The sequence below is a fragment of the Monodelphis domestica genome, chromosome 1 (assembly GCF_027887165.1).
Source record: "Monodelphis domestica isolate mMonDom1 chromosome 1, mMonDom1.pri, whole genome shotgun sequence".
Lineage (NCBI taxonomy): Eukaryota > Metazoa > Chordata > Mammalia > Didelphimorphia > Didelphidae > Monodelphis > Monodelphis domestica.
Window position 1 is genome coordinate 716709179 of NC_077227.1, and position 14377 is coordinate 716723555.

The following is a 14377-nucleotide window of genomic DNA, read 5'->3' on the forward strand; positions in this document are numbered from 1 at the left end:
CAGCATAGCACTCTGCTTCATTGTCTATATTTCTGAGTTGATACCACATAAAGATTGTTCCCAACAAAGTAATTAAAATTGGATTTTTTCTTTTAGTTTTTGAACTAATTATGCAAAGTAGTTTGTAAAACAAAAGCGCCCCCCCCCCCCAAAAAAAAGCTGAGTACTGTGGGAGCAGAGGGAATGGGGTGGCTAGCCAATTCTTGTAGAATGGAAGGCAGTTCTGTGATGCTTCAGGTGGTTAGAATTAAACTGAGCTTTCTTTCCTTTGAGCTGTTTTGCCGTTTTCCTGAATATCTTCTATATGACTAGAAGGAATGTGATTCTAATAGTTCTTCCTTGCCTTTCAAATAGGTATTTTGCTGTCCTACATAACTTTCAACAAAACAACAGAATTATATAACTCTTTCTTAGGAAGTTCTTGGGTAGTAACTAATGTGTGTTCTTTTATTTATGAGCTATCAATTTTGCAAAGTTGAAAAGAGATTTAAGAAAAAGTGGAATAAATGGGTCTCTCTCTCTCTCTCTCTCTCTCTCTCTCTCTCTCTCTCTCTCTCTCTCTCTCTCTCTCTCTCTCTCTCTCTCTCTCTCTCTCTCTCCCTCTCTCTCTCTCTCCCTCCCTCTCTCCCTCTCTCCCTCTCTCCCTCTCTCCCCTCTCCCCTCTCCCCTCTCCCCTCTCCCCTCTCCCCTCTCCCCTCTCGGAGTATTGGTTCCAAGGCAGAAGAGTGGTAAGGGCTAGGCAATGAAGGTTAAGTGACTTGCCCAGGGTCACACAGCTGGGAAATGTCTGAGGCCAGATTAACCTAGGACCCCGGGCTTCTAGGCCTGGCTCTTAATCTACTGAGCTCTACCCAGCTGCCCCTGGGTCTCTCTTTTTTAAAACTAACAAATTGGAATATTTTCCTATTACAGATGAATCATAACAAAAATAAGTTTACTTATTATTAGCATAGTAGAAAACAATAAACTTGGTAAGTGGTGGTACTTTGATAGAACACTAGAAATGATAACCATTTTTCAGTGGCATTTCAAATTGCTTAAAGCTCAGCTTGATTCCAAAGTACTTAATGCTATAAAACCACACCATACCACCATTCCGAAGATATTTAAATAATGAATTCTCTTTGAATGTCAAGATTTGAAATAGCAAGCTAAAACATTTGGTCTCATTCCTATTTTCTTTAGTTGTACCTACACCATCTTTGAATCTTTTATCTCTATGAATTTAAGTAGCATTTAAGTGACAACCACTGAATTTATAAGGAAATAAATACAAAGGAAAATAGTCTCTATCCTTACAGAGTATCTCTTTTAAGAGTGGGGTTCTATACATAGAGAGAAGTGGTGCCCAGAGTAAAGGCATTTTGGTTCAGTTTATAGGGGTGGTGAATGAGTCACAGAATAGTAGATGCTCTTGGAAGGATCAATTTGATACTGCTGGAAATGGGTGTGGGGGAACAGCTTGACAGCTGTAGAGGAGAAAGCCAGGAAGTAGAATATATACCCTCTCGACTTTTTTTTTAGGTTTGTTTTTTTTTAATAGACTTTTTATTTTGAAAGAATTGAGTATCATTTGGAATTCTGAATCTTTTTCAGGTGCCATGTTTCAGAACAGAATAAGATCTTTGGTAAAAAAGAACTGAAGAAATTCTACAGAAATCCGACATAGGCTAATTACAAGAAAGAATTAACCTGTCTCTGAGGTGACTAAAGGGGAATAATGGTGATTTTGCGCCGGGCTCGGCCGCCTGCTTCCGCCCCAACCAGCAATGAATCTTGACTCGCTCTCGCTGGCCTTGTCTCAAATCAGCTACCTGGTGGACAATTTAACCAAGAAAAACTACCGAGCCAGCCAGCAGGAAATACAGCATGTGAGTAAACTTGACTGCAGGAAAGTATGCCATCATACAAATGAAGGGGAAGCTGAAAAGCTTTTGGGGTTTGCTACCTCATTGTTCTTATGTATTGTAGAGTACTCCTGCCAACCTTTTTTCTAGTCTGCTACTTACAATCTAGATTGAGAATTCAGTGACTGAATCTCTTTTTGGCCAGCCTCTTAACTTTGATTTTTATAGCTGTTTACTTGCTGGTACCCTTAGTGGATGTTAAATTAGAAATTGTTTTTAAGGGAGATCCCTCCATATCCCATGATACAAATTTTAATAGTTTTTCTCGGGTACAAAGCTTCTAAAGATTTGTTCTCTAACTTAAGGCTTTTGTACTTGTCTTATTCTTCATTTAAAAACCTTAACAAAAAATATCTGATACTTGTTATATAATTATTATAGACACAACAGAAAGGTCTTGACTTTGGTAGTTATTTTGACTGTTAGAATCATCTAGCTCTTTGACAGCATATGTAATGGGGGTTGTTTCCAGCTAAAACAATAGGATTGGGGAAAAAAAGTTGAGCTATATGATTTCTTAGAATTAGTATTAGCCACCTATAACTGTAGCATAAAATCTGCATTTAATCATGGAAAAATTACTCTTAACGTGACATTTGTCTGAACATCTTGTTTAGAAACTTATGGATGTAGAAGATAAAGATGAAATCAGTTGCAGATTTTGCTAATCTGAATAGCATGTTAGAGCTCAATTGGATTTCACTGCCATACAGTTCTGCTAATGAAAGTATTTTGATTTCATTTCATTTTAACATAATTCTGTTTGCAACTAAATTTTTGTCATGGCAGCTGAGCAGGTTGGAACTATATTTTCTTGAACTAGTGTATTATAATTCCTTGTATATGTGGTATTAAGGGATGAGGTTATTCCATGTAAGTGGCAAATGAAACATACTTTGAGTGCCAAAATGTTTTTTATTGGAAATCTTAAAACTTTCCTGCCTTAATATGCACAGTATATGCAGATCTTTTTTTAAGTTACATGACTCAGATTTTTCATTGTAAATATCCATAATTAAACTGTCCCATAAGAGAGCAATATCTTCAGAGGCTATTGAGATATACTTTAAAAATGCATGGCCTCAGATTTCATGGAATCACAATATTGCACAGTTGGAAGGACCATTCAGTCTAGCCTATACATGAATAAGCATTGCTCCTCCATCTTATCAAACAAGTCTTGCTTTAAGCCTCTATGGGTATAAGTGTGTCTAGATATGTGTATTTATGTATGTATCAGGTATATATATTTGCTTGTAGCTCATTTTGTTTGGAACTATTCTAAACATTAGAATGTTTTACCTTACATTAAACCTAAACATATCTCTTTATGTCTCACTAATTGTTCCTAATTTAGCTCTTGGGCAACCCAGAATATATGAAAAGAATCCCCATCATAACACATCCAAGTGGTCATCTAGCAATCTACACCACTTTTCAACAGCTTTTTCTGCTTTTGGATGGCAATTCTAATCCTTTTCTTGAAGTACTTCAAGACAGCTCTTACATCCCCTGGTAGTCTTCAGTTAAATATCCACAGTCCTTTCAACAGCTTTTGATATTGTATGATCACAAGGCCCTTTAACCATCCTTTTTGACTTCTTGATGTTCTCTAGCTTAATAATATACTTCCTAATGTGTGGTCTGACCACAGACCAAAGGATGGTGAGACTTGGCTCTCCTTAATTTTGTACATTATGCTTCTGTTCATGTAGACTAAGTTAGTATTGAGTTTTTTGACTTGATTTCAATAATTGATTCATTTTGAGCTTGTAGGTGATTAAAATCCTTAGTTTTCAGATGAGCTGATGTCTACCATTTCCATTTTGTTGAGAAATCTATTTTTTGTTTTGAACCCAAGTTCAGACTTTGTTTTTTTGCTATTAGATTTTATTCGGTCCAATATTCTAATTCCAACATGAGTTTCCTGGGTTCTGTCATTGAACATGTGAGTCCTTACAGTTTCGGGAATAGAATACTAGATTTAAAGTCAAGATCTGAGTTCAAATTCTGATTTTTGTCACTTACAAATTGATGTGATCATGAACAAGTTATTTAATCTCAGATCATAAATTTTCCATTCGTGAAAGAGGTTAATATTTGATATATTTCTCTGTTAATATTTGATATATTTCTTGTGTCCCATAATTGTGAGGTAAGTGCTTTTGCAAGTCATAGTATTATAGATATCTCTCTTAGTGTCCTTTAATTTTGAGAAACATACTATCCATGCCTTTATCCAAGTTGATATTGAACTTAATTGATTGTTTAATAGTAATAAACTATTATTTTAATAATATTTATAATTTATTAGTAATAAGCTGCTATTGTTATCTACTCTTTGGGTCTGGTTATTCAATGAGTTCCAAGTCTACCTGGTTCTATTAGTCCTGAAGAATTGTATGAAAGGCTTTGTCAAATGCTTTGCTAGAATCTAGGCATTTCAGCATGCTGTTGAAAAGGATGACTGGAACTATAGGGTTTAGGTACTAGTTTTCTTGATTTTTAGCTGTGATGTTGAGCAAGTCTCCACTTTTCTGAATCTCTTGGACTAGATGACCTCTAAGGGTTCCTTCTAGTTCTAAACCTTAGAGTCCTTTATAGGATTTCTCTGATTACCAGTCAGGTACCTTATCAAAAAAAAAAACAAGGTTAATCTGGCATTACCTTTTCCTGACTCTTTGTGATCTTTCCTTTTGTAGATATTCACTAACCATCGATTTTATACACATTAGGATTTTGTCAGGAATTCAAGTCGTGTTTATTGGTCTAGGTCACAGACCTCTATATTGCACATTTCCCTAGTTCTGTAGCAACTCTCTAGTCTCCCAGGGTCTTTCAGAGGTCATTGGCCCAGCACTCATGCTCAGTCCCCTGGGATACTGTAATCAGGGCTTCATGACATGACTTTATTAAGGACAGCTGGATGCCTTCTCATGTGTATGTAGTGAAATGGTCTTGGAGGTCATCTGCAGACAAGCTGTTTTGGGGTGTTCTTCCTAGGCCAGAGTGAAGGGTGAGAACTTTACTGCCTTTACTCTCATCTCTTAATTATCCCATCTGCTCTGAGAAAGAGAACTGTTTTGTTGTTGTTTTTTAAACCCTTAATTTTTGTCTTAGAATGGATACTAAGTATTGATTGCAAGGCAAAAGAGCAATAAGGACTAGGCAGTGGAGATTAAGTAACTTGCCCATGGTCACATAGCTAGGAAGTGTCAGAGGACAGATTTGAACTCGGGTCTATCCTCCTTACTCTTGGCCAGGTTAACTATTGACTGTGCCACCTAGCTGTTCCACAAGATAAGCTTTTGAAACTTCCTTTGGTTCATTTTGAACTTTTGTAATTTTGACTTTCCTAGGCTTTACTAATTTCTCTTGTAGCTTTTCTGTTTTGTCTTACTCTCAGTTCTTAATGTTCTCATGTGTTTTATCTTACAACCTTTTTGGAGCTGGGAAGAGTTGCTGAAGCTCTCTATCTTAGAAAGTATGATGGAGGCAGGAAGATAGATGGTGAAAGTTGAAGTATATGGTGTTTGTTTACAGTTAATTCAACTTTTTGTCTGTTAGTGTTAGAGCAACTTTTCCCAAGCCAATACTTACATCCCTGAGGCTAGTCATCAGCCAGTTACATAGGAAGTAAATGATATAGTTCATGCTATCAGTCTTTTGTTTAGGAACACACTCATTTTTATCTCTCCTGCCTTATTTTGTTTATTTGTAAAATATGTCAATACAACTCAACCTGACAGAGTTGTTTTGAAGAAATGTTTTGTTAACTTTAAAGTGCTATATAAAGAGGGTACTATTTCGAAAGGAAGGGGGGGAGGGGGAGAGAGAGAGCACTAGAAGTTGAACTGGAAGGACACAATTCCTTTGACTTTCTTGTTCAAAATTGAGCTCTTTATCGGTTCCTTCTCTCTTCCTAACTTCCCTATACTCTTGAGTATCACCATCTTTCCAATCATCCAGGCTCACAACCTAAATATTGATCTTGACTCTTCACTCTCCCCTCCCTCTGTTAAGAACTGTTGATTTTTATCTTCCAAACATCTCTCATATATGTGCCTTTTCTCTGATGCTGCCTCCACTTTGGTGCAAGCCACCATCACCTCACACCTAGACTATTGCAATAGCTTACTGGTGGATCTGTCTGCCTTGTCTCTTCTCCACTCCAATCCATCTTGCACTCAGTTGTCCGTGATAGTCCTAAAGGGCAAATCTTGATCATATCAATCAACTCCTAATCCCACCCCCCACCAATGAACTCCAGTGGCTGGCTCTCCATCACTCGCAAGATCAGATATGAAATTATCATCTGGCATTTAAAGCCCTTCAGAACTTGCCCTATTCCCTACCTTTCCAATTTTTTTACATCTCTTCCTCTCACCTCCCCATCATTACCTACATATTTTGCAATCCAGTGACACTGGTCTCCTTTTTATTTGAACAACACACTCCCATCTTCCAACTACTGGACATTTATTGTCTACCTTCTGTGCCAGAATTATTCTTCTTCCTTATCTCTGTCTTCTCATCTTCTATCATTTGCCAGGAACCTTTTCCCAGTCTCCCTTAATGCTTTCCATTCTTGATCATCTCTAGTTTATTCTGTTATAGTTTGTTTGCATGTAGTTGTTTGAATGTTGTCTCTCCCATTAAGACTGTGCACTTTGTGCCTTTCTTTGTATTTTCTAACACCTCACAAGAAGTCTGACACATAGTAGGTGATTAATGATTATTGACTGATTAACAAAATACCACCTCCTGGTTACCACTTCCTCCTGTGTGTTAACTTCCCCCTTTAAAATTGAAGTTACCTGGGGCAAGTTATCTATAGAGCTTGGCACATAATATACATTTGATAAATAATTTTTCTTCATTCAAAGCAGAACATATCTTATCAATTTGACTTTTCTCACCTTTAGATTTTTTTGTGGAATTGGTCACAGTGATCCCAAGATAACATTTTCTATTCAGATGGGAGTGGAGGCAAAAAAGAGATAACTGCTAAGCTTTTTTGTCAGATAATTGTCTAGTAAAGATGAGTAGATTATATTTGGCAGTCATTTAGACACTGAATCTGAAAGAACTCTTAATGGTCTTAGACTGTTTGCTAACTTCACCAATAAACTCAAAGCATATGCTTGACATCCTCTGTTGCTCCATGAGGATGGTAAGAAGAGAACTGGTTAAAGGATAAATGGGGGGAGAGGGGCAGCTAAGTGGCTCAGTGGATTGAGAGCCAGGTCTAGATATGAGAAGTCCCAGGTTCAAATTTGGGCCTCAAGACACTTGTAGTTATGTGGCCCCAGGTGAGTCACTTGGACCCATTGCCTAGGAACCACTCTTCTGCCCCTGGAACCAATACAGATTATTGATTCTAAGACCAAAAGTAAGAGTTAAAAAAAAAAAGATAAACGAGAGTGCAGTTTTTCTACTAACAGAAGGGGCTTAAATGATTAAGAGAACAAAGGATTGCTATTCTTTCTAAGCTCTTTGAAAAACTAAACTATCCAAAATAAATAGGAAATCTCCCTCTTCCCCCAACAGTTTTGAACTGGGTTCCATTTTCCATGAATAATTTTATAAGTATGTTTCTGGGCTGCCATCTCTTTTAAATCTTCATGTAAGATGCCAAGCTTCATCAAATTGCTTTAACTTGCTACATCAATTTTTTTAGGGTGAATGGAAGACTTTTGGGAGGTATATATCATGTTTAATGGTTTGTACTTGTAGTGGTAAAATCAAATTCTGCCAACTTATTGGTAAGTGGAAGCTGGTAAGGAGTGTTCTTTATTAATGTGAATGAGAGTGAGTGTCTAATGGTAGAACAATGTGTCCATATTCTAATGTTGCCTGTATTACTTGCTTGTGACCAAGAATATCTAGTAAAATGTGAACAGCACTTTAGTGCATCTTATTAGGAATAATACATGGATTCACTGTATGACTTCAGTGAAATACTCATCCCCTAGTGATTTGGAAGTTACCATAAGTTTGCAGGGTAAGTGTAGGTCCTGAAAAACTGTAGGATACTAGAACTGCAACTAGAAGGGAGCATCTATTTCGATTTCATTTTAGAGATATGAAAACTGAGGCCTAGAGAGGTTAGGGACTTTCCAAGGCTGCATAAGTAATGAGTGGCAGAGTCAGGAATATAACTTGGGTCCTTTGACTCTAAACTAGGCTCCGTGCTGGAAACAGACCTGGGTTCGAATCCCATCTCTGACATTCATTACTTAAGTGTCTTTGGGTAAGGAGCCTCCAGGGGTCAGTTTCCTTATCTGAGAAATGAGGGAATTGGACTGGATGACATGATTTATTTAAAACTGGGAAGGACTCCAGTATCTTATTTAGCTTCCCTTACATATAGATGAGGAATTAGGCTCTGAAAAAAGTTAAGTGACTCAAACGAAGTCACAGGTAATAAATGTGAGAGAACAACCAAGATCCTTTGAATCCCCAAATTGGCAATTTGTATTTGGCATTGAATTGAGCAATTGAAATTTTTCACTTGAATTGAATTAGATTTTTGATACATTCTTTAGTTTTTTGTCATGAAACCATCCTAGGCATATTTGAAGTTAAGCATACTTTGACTAGTTCACTTTTCCCCAAGTCTAACTTTGATTATGTAGCCCATAAGGTTTTGATTGATATTTAAACAAGTTGAGTTTTCATGGCCATTGAAGCATGCTTTGACTTCATTTCTTATTTTAACTTTCTTAACTATTTGGGACCTGTGACCAGGTCATATTGCAGTATTTCCTCACCATTTGGGAACTTCTATAATTCTGCAACAAGTCAGCTTTATAATATATTGCTATATTTATCAGAATTTTATCATTTCCCTCAGGGGGGGACAAGATTCCAGTCCACTGAAAGTTTAAAAAAATAAAATCCCAAACATTTTTTAATAATCTGGTGATATCTAGATCTCAATACACCACTAGACTTCTGACAATGCCTTGAATGAAAAACAGGGTTTCATTAGTAAAAATCATTTTCTTTCCAACCTTCAGTATTCTAGTTTGGTTCTTCTAACTACAAGAAGCCTTTGCTTGTGTTGTAAAGGCATCAGCATTAATGACTTAAGAGGCCAGATAACCTCCAAGGGGCTTTGCTTGTTTTCTGAGGATTAATTAGCTGTTTGCAACAATAATTTGAGTTCTTGGGGTGTTTTTTTTAATATATTCAGATGCACTTGACTTTGTACTTTGCTGTGACTGATTGTGCTTCATTAAGGGATTTGAATGATCATTGAGCCACTTAACTTCTCCCTACCAATGGCCAATGTAATCTCTCTCAAGTCATTGAAGTGTGTTCTGTAAGAACACACTTCACACTGTCACAATTTTTACAGTAAAAATGCAAAAATCTGGAGTAAAACTGAGAATTAAAATACATCCCAAAAGAGAACAGTGAAACATTGCATGGTATTCAGCATTTTAACCAACAAAATTGACTAATAATGGGGAAACCAACTCATTCTAGTTTTGTCATCAAGTTCAATCCATTCTGTGTCAGAAATACAGACACCATGATCATCACTTAAGACAGTGAAACCATAGCAAAATTATGACTTGGCCCAAGTAACTTGCACACCTTATGTGAGATATGGTACAGATAGACAACACAGGGCTGTAGGAGAGTGGTGAATTTGGGGAAATTGCAAGGCTGCTTTACTGACAGCAAGCTTCTCATGAAGTGAAGACCCATTTTTATTTTGTTTTTTAAAAATTACTGATAGTTAACCACTTGCTCTATGGCAATAAGACATTGATATTCCTGTTAATTCTTCTGAAGCAATGTCTTATTGCCATAGAAGCATATAGTAGGTAGTGAAGTGAGCGTTAAAAGGCTAGATTGTAAACAGTGAGGAAAAACAGCTGTAAAAGATATCAAGGATTATTTGAGAGGAAAAGTGGACTGATTACATGGGCAAGAATAAGGTGCAGGTGGTCAGCCAGAGACTTTCATTGGTAACTTCTCAATATTGGGAGAAAAGGATAAAGGCTTTTAGCATACTGGGGTAACCCCCTTTATTGGGAAGAAAAGTCTTTTGGGATAGGTTGTGCAGTCTTTTTTTATGGATTAAGTTGTAAATAAGCTCTAGGAAAATAATGAATTTAAAATAACAGAATCCTCACATTTCTCAAAGCCAGACTTTTCAGAGAGCTAATTTTAAACTTAAAAAAGAAAAAAAACCTCACTAACCATGAGTATTTTCTATAAATGAGTGATTTATTCTAACATTTCTCTCTAGGTTTTATGGGTATGGCAGAAAATAATTTAAAAACCCTTATTTAAAAAAAAAAAAATTGAAACACATGTCAGTGGGAAATGAATCATCTCCAAGTTAGCAGCTTACTTCTGAATGTTTGGGTGCTATATTTTCTACACTTAAGACAACCGTCAAAATAAAATCTCCATAAATAATATCAATAGGACTGATATACCAGTCTCTCCCTTTGGTGAGGAGTCCTTAGACTCTAGGCTTCCTTTAATATCCTCCAAATGTACTCCAAAAGAGTAAGGATGTTGTATTGGACAGAAGGCTGGCCCTGGAGTCAAGAAGATGTAAGGGCAAAGTCCTACCTCAAATAACCTAGAAGTGTGTCTAAATAGGTGTTCTGCACAACTATTATTTCAAGCAGCAATTCCCACTAGTGTGCATCATTATATTGGTTAAGTTAAAATGTCAGCCTAAATACTTCTCCCTGAACACACATATTCAGACTTAAAAAACTAAACATTAAGAGTGTGTGTGTGTCTGTACCAACTAGTTAAAATCTGTATTTGGTATAAAATGTTCAGGATACATACTGCTAATTTCTTTTAATTGCATACTTATTTGTATTTAATGGTGCCTACACTTTGCAAATGATTTCTAGTTTTATAATGAATCAGGTAATTTCCTTTATTATTTATTATTTTATTTTTTTTTAAATTACTTGTAAAACAGTTTTTAAATTCTTTTTTTTTTTAATTTTTATTTTGAAATTCTCTACCTCTCTATCTTGAGATGGCAAGCAATTTGATATATATTATGTATTTGTAGTCATGCAAAACATGTTCATATTAGCCATGTTACAAAAGAATAGAACAACTACCTAAAAGCCCAAGAAAAATAAAGTTTAAAAAGTATGCATTGAAAGGGCAGCTGGGTAGCTCAGTGAATTGAGAGCCAGGCCTAAAGATGGGAGGTCCTAGGTTCAAATTTGGCCTCAGACTCTTCCCAGCTGTGTGACCCTGGGCAAGCCACTTGACCCCCATTGCCTAGCCCTTACCATTCTTCTGCCTTGGAACCAATACATTATATTAATTCCAAGATGGAAGGTAAGGGTTAAAAAAAAAAGATATGCTTTGATCTGTATTTAGACTCCCTTCAGACCTTTCTCTGGAGGTTGATAGTATTTTTCATCAGTCTTTTGGAATTGTCTTGGATCGTTGTATTGCTGAGAATAGCTAAGTCATTCACAGTTGATCATAGTACAATATTGCTATTGCTGTGTACAATGCTCTCTTGGTTCCACTCACTTGACTTTGCATCAGTTAATGTAAGACTACCCAGCTTTTTCTAAAAGCATCCTGCTGATTTCTTTCTTATAGTACAGTAGTGTGCTATCATAGTCATATGTCACAACTTGTTCAACCTTTCTCCTATTAAGAATATGTCCTCAGTTTCTAGTTCTTTGCCACCACAAGAAGACCTGCTATAAATATTTTTGTTCATATAAGTTCCCCTTTTCTTTGATCTCTCTGGGACAGAGCTAGCACTGGTATTTCTGGGTCAAAAGGTATGCCCAATTTTATAGCCCTTTGGGCATAGTTCCAAATTGCCCTCCAGAATGGTTGAACCAGTTCATTTATATAGATACTTTCAATAAAATCGAGTTATCAGTTCCATAATCCAGATGAATAGAAGAAATTAAGGGACTTTGACCAGTTCGTTGCTTTGATTTTCAAAATTTTTTGATAAACATTTATGGAATAGTAACTTTTGGGTCAGGGCAGAATTACTAATTGTATTTAGGGTTGGAGATTTGGACCCTGTTTTTTCTCCCCCATGAATATAAAGTACTCTTCAGGTAAGACAATTCCCTTTAACAATTCAAATTGATGCCTTCTCTACAAAAGCTGGAACTGATTAAAATGTAATTGGGGGGAAATATTTGAGAAAATCAATTAAAATGTTGTAAAACAGAGAATGTTAATATATGGTTTTCTAAGTCAATATGTGGCCCACAAGCATCTTAACATTGGATTTAGTGAGCTTCTATTTGAGTTTGATACTACTAGCCCAGAGCATAAGCAGTATATGTGTTATTGAGGAGGGGACTTGAATGTGGTTCTTTCTGGTGGTGAGACTAGTTCTCTCTCTAGTATGAAACAAATGTCCAAACATTTCAGCAATTAAGAATTAACATTGGAACTGCCAAGTTGTTGAGGGAATTAGCAAGAAATAATATATATGTTGTAACCTAGTTGTAAGAGTTTTCCAAAGTTTACTTAACATATTGTCACATGCAGTAACATTAAAAATTAAAATTTCTATTTCATGATGATATATATGTTGGTTTTTTAAAAGTATAATTATTTTTAGATTTTTATCCATCCTGGCATATAGTAGTACTCAGTAATTTTAAAGAAATTATCACATTAAGAAATTGGTAGAAATATGAACGTGTCTTGGAATCAGTTCTAATCTCTGGCTTTTAATTGACCTTTTTGTAGTTTTGTTGTATAAATTACTTAAATTCATTCACATGTTAGAGTAGCTGTAAATGGAACTTGTTTTTATAGTATTGTATTTTTGTATAGTGGATGAAACATTTCATAAGCATTGATTCTGCTGCAGCCTCTATGCTGGCATGAAGGCAGAAAAGGTCCTTCCCTCAAGGGAGGGTGGGCAGGGAGCAAAGGGGAAGGCTAAGAAACTGAAGTGGTGAGAAGGGAGAATCTTGTAGACCTGAGGGCCAGGCAGTGCAAAGGCAAATGAAGTGTGGCATAGGAAGAACTGAAAGCTAGATCATAGAGTCTATTGAAGGTCTGGTCCTATAAGTGTAAGAAGCCTGGAAAAGGGCTGGGTTGGGAAGAGCTGCAAAAGCCAAACAAAATTTGATATTTGATATGAGAGCCACTGGGGCTTATTGGGCGTACCTGTGGTTTAGGAAAGTTTCTTTCACAGCTGGATGCATATAGATTGGAATAAGGAGAGACTTGTGAAAGGGGAACTAAATTAGAAGATTCTGACAATGGTGTAGATAAAGAGTGGTGAGGGCCACAACTTAGGATGATGGTTATATGAGTGGAGAGAAGGGTAGATACATATGTGTAAAAGATACATGCTTATAATATATACAAGTATAATGCATGTGTCTCTACATGTATATACTATATATAGTATTATAAAGGTAAAAATCACAGGATTTGGCAATGGATTGAATTTGTGGAGTCAAGTATGATACTGAGGCTGATGGCCTAGGTGACTGAGAAAATGGTGGCACTCAAGTAGTAGGAAAGAAATTGGGAGGGTTTGTACATGTTACATTTGCAAGGTCTAGCGGGATACTCAGTTTGATATGTCAAGAGGTAGTTTGAAGGTTGTAATTTAGGAGGGAGGGAGACTAAGGCTGGGTATATAGATAATAGGAATCATTTGCCTAGAGAAGGAGTGGATGAGATCATCAAATGACATCATATATAAACTGAAAAGAGAAGGGGCCCAGAATAGGGCATTGGGATACACAAAAAGTCAACCAGCAAAGGACATTGAAATTTTTATTTATTTGTTTGTTTGTTTGTTTGTTTGTTTATTTATTCATTCATTTATTTATTTATTTAAGTGATTTGTCATATACTGATTCAGGATTAAACTTGAGTCTTCCTGATTGCAAGTCAAGCATTAACCAATTTATCACCTAGCTGACTCTTTTACAGCTTGTTGTTGTCCCTGTTTTATAGTACTTCTTAAAGCTATGAATGACTGAAATACTAGTGGTGTCTTTTTGTAGTTCAAACTACTATGCACTTGTCAATTGCTAATATATGAACAGTTAAGATTGACTTTTTTCTCTCCTTATAATCTCTTCAATTTTTTACATTTCCTTTGAAGATTGCTTTATTGTGCTGTATGATTAGATGTTCCCTTTCTCCTATTCCAAAATAATGTAATGATAAATAAACTCATGGTTATATTTTTTGGTTTTTAGGTTTTTAAAAACTCTTTGCTCATTATAACAGTGAGATTGATATCAATGTTCAATTATTTTCCCTTTTTAGAAATGCAGTGTGACCCAGTGAGGTAAAAATTTGTCTTAAGATACAACTAATAAGTATTAGTTCATAAGATTGTAGAGTTAGAGGTAGGAGGAACTTTGTGGTTGTTCAGTCATTTCAGACTCTTCATGATCCCATTTGGAGTTTTCTTGACAAAGATACTAGAATGATTTGCCGTTTCCTTCTGT

General features: G+C 36.1%; 1 protein-coding gene across 1 annotated transcript in view; it reads left to right on the top strand.

Annotated features, from left to right (window-relative positions):
* The window catches only part of CNOT1 (CCR4-NOT transcription complex subunit 1), a 96268-nt gene that overhangs the window by 14914 nt on the left and 66977 nt on the right, over positions 1 to 14377 (top strand). Inside the window, exon 2 of the mRNA XM_001362989.5 lies at positions 1597 to 1871. Coding sequence (XP_001363026.2) covers positions 1770 to 1871 — 102 coding nt within the window. The 5' untranslated portion in view covers positions 1597 to 1769. The remainder of the gene's footprint in view (positions 1 to 1596; positions 1872 to 14377) is intronic.